The sequence below is a fragment of the Chaetodon auriga genome, chromosome 18, assembly GCF_051107435.1.
Source record: "Chaetodon auriga isolate fChaAug3 chromosome 18, fChaAug3.hap1, whole genome shotgun sequence".
Lineage (NCBI taxonomy): Eukaryota > Metazoa > Chordata > Actinopteri > Chaetodontiformes > Chaetodontidae > Chaetodon > Chaetodon auriga.
The window spans coordinates 10,076,196-10,090,005 of NC_135091.1; the positions used below are offsets into that span (position 1 = coordinate 10,076,196).

Here is a 13,810-nt window from a genome sequence, read left to right on the forward strand (position 1 = left end):
CACGCATTGAAGGCATGAGTGGAGATTAAGTTTTCGATATGTTGGAGTCATCTGTAGAAGTATCAACTGTGTGCACGGCCGTGGTTACAGACCGCTTTGTGCAGCTGTTTTCATCCATATTTGATGGCGACAGCTCAGAAAAAAATGAATATGCTGTCGAGTCATACAAGATGTGCCTCTGCACGCTTGAAAGTTTCAAGAGACTCAGCGAAGCCGGCGTCTGGGCGAGCGTCCTGCACGCCGTCCGACACTCCTAAGTGGAGCATTTCATTGGCAAAAAAGTTTTTTTGATCTGAGGACTATCAGCTTGTGGCGATCTTTAAAGAGAATATGGTGCTGTTGTCTAACAACGTGCCAGTTTTAAAAATGTATTTCCTTTATTTCCAATATGAAGGATCTCTTCTTTACTCAGAGCTGCTGTGAATACCACCAAATGCCAAGAATACGTTCTACTTCCTTAAACAGCAGCGACTAGCAAAGAGCGCCATGTCTCCATCATTACGGCTCTCAGCCCCCCCGCACCCTCCCAGAAATAAATCACACAGTCCCTCCACCCCCCTTGCTGCGGTTGCCATGGCAACTACTCCGGTCCTGAGACGGCAGGCTCGGAGCAGCGAGAGGCAGAGATGGACCGAGACTGACACCCTGAACAGTGTCCTGCTACGGGCCACGGCAGCTGCACACGTCCGGCGCCGCTCTGCCGTCGACACAGACGCACTGGGCTTTTATTTGCGTGGCCGGGCTCAGTTCATCTCAGGGGGAAGGATATTTGGATGAGGACAAGATATTACCAAAAGGGTCCCGGGAACTCCAGCACAAAGAAATGAATGAGTTCCATCCAGACATTCAGGATCGGAGCTGAATGTGCAGATTCTTTATTGCTCAGACACAGTCGCACAAATGAATAGAGGAATTGATTTCATGTTAAATGCTGACCTTTCATCATAATGCCTTGTCAACCGCGGCCTCGGCTATCATTAGTACAGCACAGTATAGATCTTTGAATAAAAAGCCGTGTTTACAAATATCATTATCTCTCTGCAGCCGAGTATGCATGTTAATTATTTCAGCCTGCCGAGTCCACAACGCCGCTACAACGTGCACCAGACAGCCCTTCTGATTGTTTCTGACCAGAGAGCAGCTCTCTGACTGGGACTTCAGCAGCTTTCTTTTTGCTACAGCAGCACCTTATTAGCCAGGAGAATGGAGAAATATGCTTAACATGTCTTAGATTATATGCAAACACCTCATTAAAGCAGCAATTTGCATGGAAGCAACAAAATGTATTCACTACATTAAATTGTGATATGTTCTACACATTTTTTTTTTAACTTGGAATGCATAATTATCGCTGGCTGCAGAAACAGTTTTGAGCAAGATCACGCGTTAATCAGTGAGAAGACATGGCATTACAGTCACATTTGCATACACCAAGCAAAATAACGTTGCTTCAAGTGTGAAAAAGTGGAGACTTCAAACTGGATCGCTGTCAAACTACGTATATCTACACGGTGCAACACGCCAGATGGTTTCTTTCCAAGCTAGCTTAAGTGTTTCAGCTATTGTTAGTCTATTTCAAGCAACATGACAGCAATTGAACACCCGTGTGCTATTTTCCCGTTTTTCAGTGATAACCAGGACAGTGTTAGTGCCCCAGAGTTCCTCTGTCTTTGTTCCTCTCAGCCTCTGCTTTACGTTCTCTTTTCTGAATCCTGGTCTAACTCTGTCTAACTCTGTGCAGCTGGAAATGCCTTATCTTGTGTGTCCCAATGGCCCTATAAGAGTCCTCTCTGAAACCCCTCCTCCCTTCCTCACTCCCCCAGAGGTAAGACTTTCTCCCTTCTCCCCCCCTCTGTCCACCAGAGCATCTGCTCCCCACACGGTAGCCTGCAGCCCTCCCTCCTCCTCCCCACTCTTTCTATCCACTCACCCTCTGGTTTGCTCACAAATGAGACAAACATGCTCCCCACCTTCACCTCTTTACTAACAACCCTCCAGTATTTGCCTGCCCTGACTGCGTCCCAGTCCTGCTCTAGGGATAGGAGACTAAGAGCTCCAGACTCTGAATATGTTTTATCAGTAATCCCCCAAAGAAGGGAAAATTGTTGAACTAAATTTGACCCACCCTCTAAATTTATTTAACCATAGAACTGAGCAGTCTGACTCGTTCTTCAGGGCATTTTTGGTCAATTAAAGAATAGGATGCTGAGTTTAAAATGTAATAACTGGGCTTATGCTGTGTTCATGTCACAAGACAAGAACACGACCTTCATTAAATTTGGGTTAAACGCCTTATTTTGAAGCATCAAGTCAGATTCCCAGTTGTAGCTCTGACATGGACGTTTACGTGAATACTGCGATAATTTCCACGTGACATGAACGCAGCATCACCGCACATTTAAGCTGCCATTAGCACTGTGTTTCAGCTGCATTGCATTTTAGCACCTATGAAGTAGGAAAGGATACTATGAAAGTAAGGAATGTGGGGCACAGCCATGGAGTAGACTCTTCACTAACAGCAAGACAACTATTACAGGCTCGGTGACTGTGGCTGTGAGTCTAACTGCATATTTCTTTGGAGTGAGAGCTCTCTGCAGAAGAGTTGGCCTCGCCGGCGTTGGTTTAGTGTTCAAACTAACACTTTCTGACACACATTCGTGCAGAGCTGTCTTCCTCTTTGTTACAGATATCACATCACAATAGCTACAGATCAACAATTGCTTTTCTGCCACTTCCTGGCGTTCGGCATGCTGCTCTTGATTGGAGCCTTTTCCAGCTTGCTGACTCGCTTGCCAAGTATATTTGATATTGCCAGGAGACTTCATGATAATGAAGAATGTGAGAACATTGCAACCCCACTTGGACTGCAATAATTTGATATTTTGCACACCCAATATTTGCTTAATTCATTTAAAAGTTTTAATTGTAAGTTTTATTACATTCATTTGTAAAATCAGAAGCCGCGGATAAGTCTGCACCACCCAAGTCCAATCAATCCGCAGCAGCAGCAGCAGCAGCAGCAGTGTGCGCATTGTGTGAGGGGTTTGTGTTATTGTCAGCAGCAGGGTGGTCTGGTGCTGTGCGCCTCTGCAGGGCCTCCCTGTGGGGGTCATTTACCCGGTAACTCGCTGCGGTTCTGCTGAGTCTGTCACATTGAACACTCATGCAAACATACAGAGACATGCGAGGTGCAATAAAAAAAAACACACATACAAGTGAGTGTGAATATGCGCACAGACGGACACGTGAGAATGAATTCAGTGCATAGCATAAATCTATAACTGCTGCGTTACACACACTCGTACGCACTGGCAGTGCTTACACAGCGACACCTTCACTGCCAGTCCCAGTCCATTCAGATGAAGGATGACGAGCTAGCAGAGGCACCGCAGCCCTCTTAAATTAGCCACATTAATAACAGCTGTGACAAACACGTACACACACACACACGGACAGAGATTCACTGTTTCTCATTTTCTCTCATGTACAAACACAGTGTGCCTCCCTCCTTTGTTTATTGTGCTTGTCGTCCAGACTGGGTTCTCGTTCACGTTGCTGCATTAAAACCGTCCCTCTGTGATGCTCCCTGTTGGACAGATGGTCGTCTGGTCTTATGTGTTTGACTCTGGCTCCTTACCTGCCTGTCCTTGCCCTTTTATCTACCCTACCACCTGTTCTTCCTGCCACTCCTCACTGTAATATCAATAAAACCCAAATCCCATAATGATAGTCCATAAACCTCTGAGTAGTATTGCAGCATGCGCACGTGTTTTTGGTAAATGTGCACTGTACCGATTGCCAAAACATGATGCAAATGTTTCAGGAAGTCAGAGGTTAGGCCGACTAAAAGGAATCTTCCACAGGCTGCAGCTGAGTTTTAGAGGTGCAGCTCAGTTTGGAAAATGGCAGAGGGTGATAAGTTAAAACATTTGACCTTCTGACGCAGCTCCTCCAGCCTGAGCAGACAGTGCTGTCGGGATGCATCGCAGCCTCATGTTTAGAATAAATGATATTCGGTTTGTCAGTCCAGATATATAAATATGCAGCTGCAGAGTAAGAGGAGGTCGGTTGTTGGTTGAATGCATGTGTGTGCGCGTGCGTGTGTGTGTGTTTGAGCGCTACCACTCAGCCAATGCCTCATCAGGGGTAATGGGCCGTAATGAATCAGAACCTAATCAATGTGCATTACCATTAGGATTTATTCCCGTGCTTGCTCTCAGCGGCCCGGCCGCAGCAGTGGACAGACAAAATCAACATCATTTAGCCAAACCAGGGGAGATGCTGTCTACAACCCACACTGTATTGAATCAGCCGCCTGTCAGCCAGCATGTTTCATTTGACGAGCAGGACACACACACACACACACACACACGCACGCACGCGCGCACACCCGCAGTTACTGAATAAGCAGGGTAGGCCACCCTGGAGGATCTAAGTGACATAAAAGAAATTGATTAGTTTTGGTTTCCCAGTGTCACAGGCTGGAAATGATGTTTCAGAGGCTTTTTCTTTACCGGGTCTATTAACATTTCAGGGGGAAACGATACACCGACACATTCACACAAATGCGCACATTCACAAACAAACCGTATTGTGTTTCTGCTCTCAGATATTGCATCGCAAATAATTGTTTGGTTCTTCAGAGGCTAGAAGGGGGAAAGTGTTAGACGTCCGTGTAAAGGCAGTTTGGAGAATGTGTTCAATTTCGCCCACACTGTGCTACAGCTTGCTTTATACCTGATTTTACATTGACCCACACTTAAAGGATAAGAATATCCTGTATTTTTCTTATTGTCAACATATCCATGAAAAGACCAAAACCAGCTATGAATTGACCCTTCTGATAAGTACTGTCTGTCTCACATTAATATAGGAATACTACAGACAGCTGTGTGTCTGCACGATGCTACACACTTTGATCATGAAAGTGACACTACTCTATAAAGCATATAGCCTCCAATATCGTATAAAATTGAATATTTACCGTATTTAGTTGAGAGAATATTATAGATCCATGGCTAAGCTGACAGAAGGGCTGGGCGGAGAGGAAAAGGATCAATTAAAAATCTGTCTGCTCCGTCAGCACCACAGGCAGCGCCATGGATTTATCAATACGGAGCACAGTTAGGCTGCTGATACTTCTGAGCCGTGGTCGGGGACATAGATTTCAAATTTAAGGATCAATGAGTCAGGTAAGCTGGACTAACATATTCAATTAAACAACAACTCTGCCCCTCTGCTGCTCAGGGATGGAGAGGGGAGGGTGGCAGGGTAACAAGGGGGGTGCATTTTGGTCATTTTGCTAACCATTTTGGCTTCACCCCTCATCCCCCCTCAGATACAGCTCTTGTTGTCCAGAAACTATTAAAAACACATCAGTGAGCACTGGGTGGCATGTTCCTTAATTTCATTACAGCGAGCATGAGCCTGGTAGCTTCAAATCAGTCCCACGTGCACCGTCCCACTGCCGACAACACTCACTGTTCAGACTGACTCGAGCCTCGCATGAAAAGAGCCGTTTCTACAGATCACCTCGCAGTCGTCGTGATGAATGACGCAGGGTTTGGCCGTTTGATAAGCCTTAAAATACATTCCCAGATTGCCTCACTTAAATGCCTCCACCAGCGCAGCCCCTTGTGTTGTTTTACCGCAGGGATGGTTTCAGTCTGAAGACTGTTCAGTAACCTGTTTTTAGATTTGCATCTTCGGTATGAAAACAGGAAAAGTATCACTGACACGTTTTGTTCTTTTCACTGGATTTGTTGACAATAAGAAGAGTGAAACAAACATTTGCCTATAAAGGTAGAAAATGTGTTTTTAATTGAACTGTGTAGCGGTATGTCAGGATTGCTTATTACTTTCTGATATGAATGCATGAAGTGGCTCAGGATAACTCGACTGATTGACAAAGTGCTTTCATGCAAATCAGTGTTTAGTCGAACTGTGAAATGCTCCCTTATTCACTGTAGTGTTCTTGTGCTTCAACCTGTCGTGTATGATTTTGAGTTGACTCTCAGCATGTGTGTGTGTGTGTGTGTGTGTGTTTGTTTTGCATGCCATTCTTCGGTGTGAGCTGTTGTTCGTAGGTTTCAAAGTTTTTTTCACACCTGTAGAAACACACCTTTTGTAGTTTGTCCTTCCATTCCAGTCAGATCTCTCTCTTTCTACCTCAGTGTTCTTTCCCTGTTATTTTCCAGTGTGTGTGTATGTGTGTGTGTGCGTGTGTGTGTGTGTGTTTGCACTGGACCGTGTGTGCCGCTGCGTCCCCCCTGCATTGTGACGTCCCCTGTCGCTGCACGTGTTGTCATTTTCTGTTTAACAGCACTTTCCCCTCTTTCCCTTTTGTCCCACTTTTCTCTCACCGCCCACTCTGTCTTTGTCCCCGCTGACAGTGTGCAGCGGCGTTTCGCTCAATCCTGTGCCGTGTTGATTTTTTTGAACCCCCCTCCCCTCACCCCCGGTGCTTCTCTTGTGGTTTTTGTTTTTGTTCTTATAGTTGCAGGACCCCCGCATGTATGATCAGGTCTATAGGTACTTAGACCTTCCAGGGCAGGTATGTGAAAATACAGCGATTATTTCAAAACACTGTGTGTGATTTCTGCTACAGCAGCTCGCTGCTCACTTTCTTTCCAGCCGTGTGTGTGTGTGTGTGTGTGTGTGTGTGTTTAAAGTCACTCATGTTGAAGTCTGGGAGGCAGGGAGTGCTGTAAATGTTTATTACTCACTGCTGATTATTTCTTACTACTGTCTGAGGTCGAGGCTTCAGTTAAAATCCATACTTGTACGATCATTTGAAGTCAGCCAATGAGCACTCCCTGTTCCCAAGTCTGTGTGATTTGTCTCCTCTGAGAGTGAAGTCAGTCCTCATCACCCAGTTTAAGACATATAGAAATGGCACCAAGACGTTTTGACAGTAGCTGCTATGTAAAATGAAGGTGGACTGTTTAAGAGGGAGGCTTTGCTACAGTATGTGGATATTTATGTGGCACGTGTAGAGTTAAATAGAGTGTAAAAGGCCAGAGGGGCAACTTAGGCCCCGTGTTTGAAATGTGGATCTAATTGTGTCATAAAATGCTTCTTTTACTCATGTTTCTTTTTTCTCTGACTGCAAATCTCACCTTTGCTTGTTGTCATGGTGTTTTACAGGCAGTTTGTTTTGGCTTATGAGGTGACAAATTTAACAGCAGCTAATCTATTATCTCCTCTCTCCTCCTCTCTCCCTCCCGTCTCCTTTCACCGTTTAATTTTTTCCCATCCACGAACCATCGTCCTCCATTTGATTCACACCATCTCCCACATCTGCGTCTTCCCTCCAACCCCGCACCATCCACCCCGTTCTGCCCCACATCACTGCCCTATCAAAGCTGAAGGCGATAGACCGTCCGCAGGAGCCGGAGAAGGTACCGCGGGTGCCTCACGATCGTAAAAAAGAGTGGCAGAAACTGGCACTAGGTGCAGAACTCGCCCAGGACATACCTGACGACAAGCACAGAGAGGCCAACGGATCTGCAGGTTATCACGACAACAGGTGCGTGAGGGCGGCTGTCAGGTCAAGCATCCCAGAGTTTCTCAGAGTTTAGGTCCACTTTTAGGGTCTTTAAGAGTGCCGCTTAGCCTGTTTGGAGCTACCAGCAGGTGTCAAAGGATGGATGGCACTGACATGCACATACATCCTGGTAATGTATAACCTCCTAATCTGATTGGATAATCTCTGATTGGATTGTGTCCGCTCCACAGAGAGCGAATTCTTACACTTCTTTCACTACAACGGCAATGATTAAGGTTCCTCACAGTCCTGACTTGCATTTATTGTGCCTCAAAGCTCCAAATGCCACTCATCTCCTCGCCGGTCAGTGTGATTAATAAGAAAAGATTTCATGCAAATTGGTGGTTTTCTTCGATTTGTCAGTTTTGTCCAAACCCAGATGAGGAAGGACTTCAGGTGCTTTGATAGCACACATACATAGATGGCTGTGAATGCACGCGCTGTGATGTTATGACCAAAGAGCCGCAGCGTCTGTGATGAGCGTGAGAGCAGCCCAGCAGCACTGACAGAACATGGTCTGAACTGTTTTCTCTGTATAACAGCGAGGAGCATTTACCACTATGACCTTGTGGATACTTTCTCAGCATTGTTGCAGATTAGTTCCCAACTTGAAGGAAATTCATCTTCACCCTGTAAGACGATTTACAGGATAAGAAAGAAGGAAAAAAAAACGCAAAGCTATGCAACATAAAATCATGATCATTCTTTTACTTTTCTCTTATGTTTGCTTCCTTTGTGAAATGCTGGATGTTTTACCTCCTCAAGCCTCCAAAGATTGTTCAAATTAACTGAGGAATGTCAGGCGGGAAAGTGAATTCTTTGGTGGAAGTGCTCAGCATTATTTACGTGCCGTAAAGGGCTCACAAGTAGCTGTATTGTAAGGGGCCGTGGGTTCTTACAGATAAGTGTGTCGGATCCAAAACTGAATGAATCAACAGTGTGCAGGATTTTTTTTTTTTGGCTCTTGCACAAGCAGCCATAAGGTAAAACAGTTGGGAGCCGTGAATCTATTCTATATGTTGCACGAGCAGCACGAGACGAGATCGACACTGATTAAAAACCAAACAATGTGAGAAAATGAAAACGTATCTCTCTGCTCAGGGCTCCCTTGTACATGGAACATTTGGACGGGCCCTTCTCGCTGGCGGCGCTGCCCTACAGCCAGATGAACGAGCTGCTGAACCGTACCGGGGACAGAATGTATTCGCGGCCCCACGACCCTCCACCGCCTCCACCTCTCATGCACCCACTGGGAGAGATCAAGCCACCCTCTGTGATCAGGTGGGACAGGACACGCCGCACAAGCTCACTCTCATGGAATCATTAGGAAGACAAAAAACGGATTGAGCTGCGACACTGTGGCGCAGATTCAAGTGGGAGGAATTATTTGTGACTTTTCTTTAACCTTGTGTCTGATCCGAAGCAGCACGCAGTCAATGGGTGGTAATGAGTGGCGTTCCATTGCTTTTCTTTTCCCTGAGTTGTTATTTTAGAGGATTTTTCGCTCTGCTCGAGCTCGCCAGAAGAGAAGAAGGGATGGGTGGAGAGCTAGGTGGATGGATAGATGGAGGTTTTGTGGATCGATGAAGTGTTAAGGCCACTGAGCGTATTACAGGTTGTTTTTCTGCTGCGCACTTTTGCCGCATATGTCACTGTTTGAAGGGATGGAGAGATCAGAGGGAATGATTAAGGCTGTGCCTGCAGCACCAGAGAAATGTCTCATTGATTTTTGCACAAGTCCTTGCAGCGATCTCCTTTTACTCCCAAACTCTTTCCATCCACATCTTTTCCTGTTCTGTTTACTTCTGTTTTTCAGTCTTTTTGTGACCTTTGGTTCTGGTGTGTTTTGCTGTTTTCTTCCTTCAGAAGTTATTATCATGCTGTTCCATATTTCATTTTCTCACTTGACGCCCTCCCTGTATTTAATGTAGCACATTAAGTTGATATCGGTGGGGACGCGGCCTTAAGTAGGCTTGGAGGAAATACTCGACACATTATTTTCCTCCCCCTTCTTTCTCTCGCTTTGCTTTTTTTGTCTGCAGCAATTTCCTCCACAAGAAGAAAATTGATTGTGAGCATGTCGGTCTTTGTGTTGCAGTGTGCTGGTTAGTCGCTCCATCCTCCCACACAGACTCAGCATCAGTTAATGGCCAATAATGATGCCATTCTGTCTTTAATGTACAAGTTAGTGTGAGACATAGAGACTCTGTGCTTTCAGGACTCCTCTCTGTAGCCTCTAATTTGTCCTACTGACGTCCTCAGGTAGACTTTCACTGGCATGCTGTGATTTCCAGTGTTTTGTAAGGGCTGGTGGCAGAGTTAAGGGCCCCCCCCCCCCCAACCTCTCTGACAACACTGCTCTTTCAAAAAGCCACTGTATGTACGTATTACTTACACCGGTGTCAGTCTTTGAAGGCACCGCAGCAGCTGAGCCTGATGACCTGCTGCTCACTGATCCACTGAGATCAGACGAAGAGCAAAGCAAACTTTGACCTTCACACACCGCCTTTAGGTCCATTGTCACACAGCAGAGTTTACAGTGAAAATAGTGGCAGATTAAGATTCGTAGTCATTTTTAAAACAAATGGGAGCGTCAGTTCAGACAGATGGTGGACAAAAGCAGCTTCTCATCAATGTTTGGCCGGCGACCGTCGATGTTTCCGTCTGAAATGAAAACTGTTGCCAGAGTTGGTAGAAATCAGCATTCGTGATTCAAGCTGACTTGTTTTAAAAGAGGGATCTTGTAAAAGGGGTCTTAAAAACCGTGTGTGCGAGTTAGCTGGTCGTAGCGTCACAAATAGAAAAAGGAAACATGTGAGACGAGCCTTTTGTTTCATGTCAACATTTTGTCTCACGCTCTCTCTGATTCCCCGTCATGACCTCCTTTTCTTTCTCCCCCTTCTTCCCTCCAGTTCCAGTTCAGGTTTTTCCGACAGCAGACCCCAGTCTCCAGCCCGGACAGCAGGCCTCAACTCCAACACTCCTCCTCCCCCTCCTCCCCCTCTTCCCCCTCCACCTCCCCCGTTACCCTCCACGGGCCTGCGGGGCACCCCTCCTCCTCCCATCCCTCCTCTACCGCTCCAGCAGCAGCTCCCGGCCATCCCGCCTCCCCCTGCTCCTCTCCAGATCGCCCCGGGGGTTCTCCACCCGGCCCCTCCACCCGTGGCACCTCCCCTCCACTCCTCCTCCCCGGCCCGTCTCCAACAGGTCCTGGACAGGGGCCAACCCATGGGCTCTGGGACCCAGGCGGACGGCACCATCCTCCCTCCTCCGCCGCCGCCCCCTCCTCTGCCCCTCCCCGGAGCACGGAGCTCCTCGCCCTGTCTGTCAGGGCCTCCACCTGTGCCGGCCTTCCCATCAGCAGGAGCCATGGCCTCCCCGCCGCCCCACACCATGCACGATGTGGGGTCCAAGAGGCACCATCCAGCCAATCTGCCACCCATCAGCGATGCACGCAGTGTCCTGTTGGAAGCCATCAGAAAAGGTGAGAAACGTATTTCTTACATTATCATTTCTCACATTAGACGATCATGAACTGAAGTCCGTCTGTTACTGCTCCTTCCGGCTCCAGGCATACAGCTGCGGAAAGTGGAGGAGCAGCGAGAGCAAGAGGCAAAGCACGAGCGCGTTGGCAACGACGTGGCCACCATCCTGTCGCGCCGCATCGCCGTGGAGTACTCCGACTCCGAGGACGAGTCGGAGTTCGACGAAGGAGACTGGATGGAGTGATGACGATCAGAGGGATAGAAAAAAAAAGCAGCAGCGTTGGCAGCAGAGGACAGACGTGTTCAGGTGCCCCCCCACCCCCCCCCCGCAAAACCCTGCAGTCCACACCTCGCCATCAAAGAGTCCTTTCTACTCTGGAAAGAAGGGAAACATCATCGCTGCCCTCTTTTCCTCTGTCGAGCTTTTTTATCTCGCCATGTCTGGTTGTGGTTTGTGTTTGGAGGACAGTCTCCAGTTCGTCCTCGTCTGTCTCTCTAGTGTCTCCAAGAGAAGTTTTCGCATTCGTTCTTTTCTGCACTACCACACGACCTTGTTTCCGCTGGATTTCCTGTGATGAAATCCCCCATGTTTACTATTGTTATACATGAAAATAACTTTTTTGAAGAACACTCGTTTTTGTTTCTTATCTGTATGTCGATATGAAGAAAAAAAAAACACAAGAAAATAGAAAAGGAAAAAATGAAGGCATGTTGCATTTATCCTTAGTTCTCCAGCACCGTTTTGCCACCTGGTGGCCGAACACGGCATTGAATGAATGCTGTCTTATTTTATCGTCTTTTATTTACCTTTTTCTGATGAAACATTTGCGGTTTTAACGGGCCAGTAGTTGCTGATGCTGACCACTACATGAACAGTCACTAAGTGTGAACACCAGCTGGGTCGTCTTTTGTTTTTTTCTCTCGTTATCAGGACTGACTTTACCACTTAGAACAAGCATACGATTGTGACGGTACGTCGTGTGATGATTGCTGTATGGTTGAAAACGACGAAGGGGAAGCATATGGCGTGTGCATATCCATCCGCTTACATCTAACCTTTACCCCAGGGAAATGTATGCCAAGAGATTGAGCTTTGTTTTTTTTGTCTGTCCAGGTTCTAAGGAGCCACGTATGCTCACGTTGACATCAGGCAATGTCAAAGAGAAACACTGAGCCATTGGTTTAGCGCGCTCCCATCCTTTTCTCAAGTTCTTCGCCATAGAAATGGACACTGGAAGTGATTAGGTGCTGTAGACGTGCAGCAGATTTCCTGCCTCTTTCATTGTCCCTGATGAGTATTCAGTGTGCCGAGGAAAACTTTGAATTTTGAGAAGCTACCCACGATAACGAGAGTCTGACCACCACCAGGTACAAACCACTCAACGCCACTGAAGGCAGCTTTTCCCTCAGACCCCCCTTTACCTGCCCGCTAACGAGAAGCCTTACCTCGTTTGGTTCTACAGCAGCCGCTGGTGTTCAAAAGAATACACTTGGTGTGATATCGCCTTTCAGGCCTGAAAGAGGAGGATACATTATGCCTTGTTTTGGCTCATTTCAAAGAAAATGTCTGCCATCCTTTTCCGTTTGTTCTTTCTTCTACTTGCCTTATTGTTCGTACAAAACGTATCGTTGAGTTGATGAATGTATTGTGCTGTTACTACTTACTTGCCTGCGCTTGTATGGATTTGCTGTTTCTATGTTTGGGGGTAAAAAGGGACGGAGGGACAGAAACCCTGGTTTAAAAAAGACAAAAGTTAGATCAATACTGTATACCATGTAACTTATGTAACTGTTGACTGTAACAGTTTGCTTGAATTAATAAAAATCTAATGTTATGTTTCAGCCCTACATGCTACGGCTTTGTTTTTGTCCAGCTGAGTCTCGCGTCCTCAGCTGAGCTCCGTTCTTCATGTGTGGAATACCGATCGAGCTCCAGCAAGCGAATACGCCGCAGGATCATGAACCCTGAACACAAAGTCAATTTTAGACACAATTACACTTTTCATTATGGGCACCAGCAGAATCATGTTTCCCTAAAATGATATTAGAAATCATCAAAATCAGCCTGCTCGTGTTGCCACTATTACATGCAAATAGATGCTTAATGTGGTAAAAAGCTGCAAAAGTCTGGTGAGCCCCAAAAAAAGAGCCAATCCTGATTTAGTTTTGATACTAAGAGCGAAAGATTGAAATGAATATTTATGATTGTTATTAGATTAATGCAACCAGAACAACAGTAATGAATTAGTTTGGAGGGGATTTGTGGTGTAAACAAAATTGTTTTAAATTCGGAGCAGCTGGATCGAAACAATGAACTAATTCCGGATCAATCTGACTCCGACTGAAATCATAAATTAGATTGATTGCTCAGCACTTTTAATCTGCTCCATGAGAAAATCTGTCGGGTTTCGTCTCAGTCACAGTGTTTAAAGAGGTTCATCCGCTTTGCTTTTGCTTTTGAGGTTATTTCTTGGCATTTCCGGCTTTATTGGATAGTCGATAGTGAAGGAGCAGACAGGAAGTGAGAGAAGAGGAGGTGTGACATGCAGCAAAGGCGTGTGGCTTGAATCGATCAGCAGTTATTGTCACACTTTAACCATCCAGCTGCCCGTTAATCATCTACTGTGGAACAGTCCTGTCAGAGCTGGTCCTGGTTTCAAGTGATCTGCTCAGGTTGCCTTTATTTCAAAATAAGAGCTCGCTGTTATTTCTCATGTAAGATTAACAAATGAAACCTCGAAGTGTGCTTGAAGAACCGAGTTAGTTGAAGAGAAATGAG

General features: G+C 46.2%; 1 protein-coding gene across 4 annotated transcripts in view; it reads left to right on the forward strand.

Moving 5' to 3' along the window:
- wasf1 (WASP family member 1) overlaps positions 1 to 12,873 on the forward strand; it is a 53,211-nt gene extending 40,338 nt beyond the window's left edge. The window contains exons 7-11 of one of the 4 annotated variants that reach the window (XM_076755736.1): positions 6,497 to 6,553; positions 7,365 to 7,528; positions 8,648 to 8,827; positions 10,459 to 11,030; positions 11,118 to 12,873. In XM_076755736.1, coding sequence (XP_076611851.1) covers positions 6,497 to 6,553; positions 7,365 to 7,528; positions 8,648 to 8,827; positions 10,459 to 11,030; positions 11,118 to 11,275 — 1,131 coding nt within the window. In that variant the 3' untranslated portion in view covers positions 11,276 to 12,873. The remainder of the gene's footprint in view (positions 1 to 6,496; positions 6,554 to 7,364; positions 7,529 to 8,647; positions 8,828 to 10,458; positions 11,031 to 11,117) is intronic. The other 3 variants (XM_076755739.1, XM_076755737.1, XM_076755740.1) reach the window with 3 other exon arrangements.
- Positions 12,874 to 13,810: the final 937 nt, after the last annotated feature.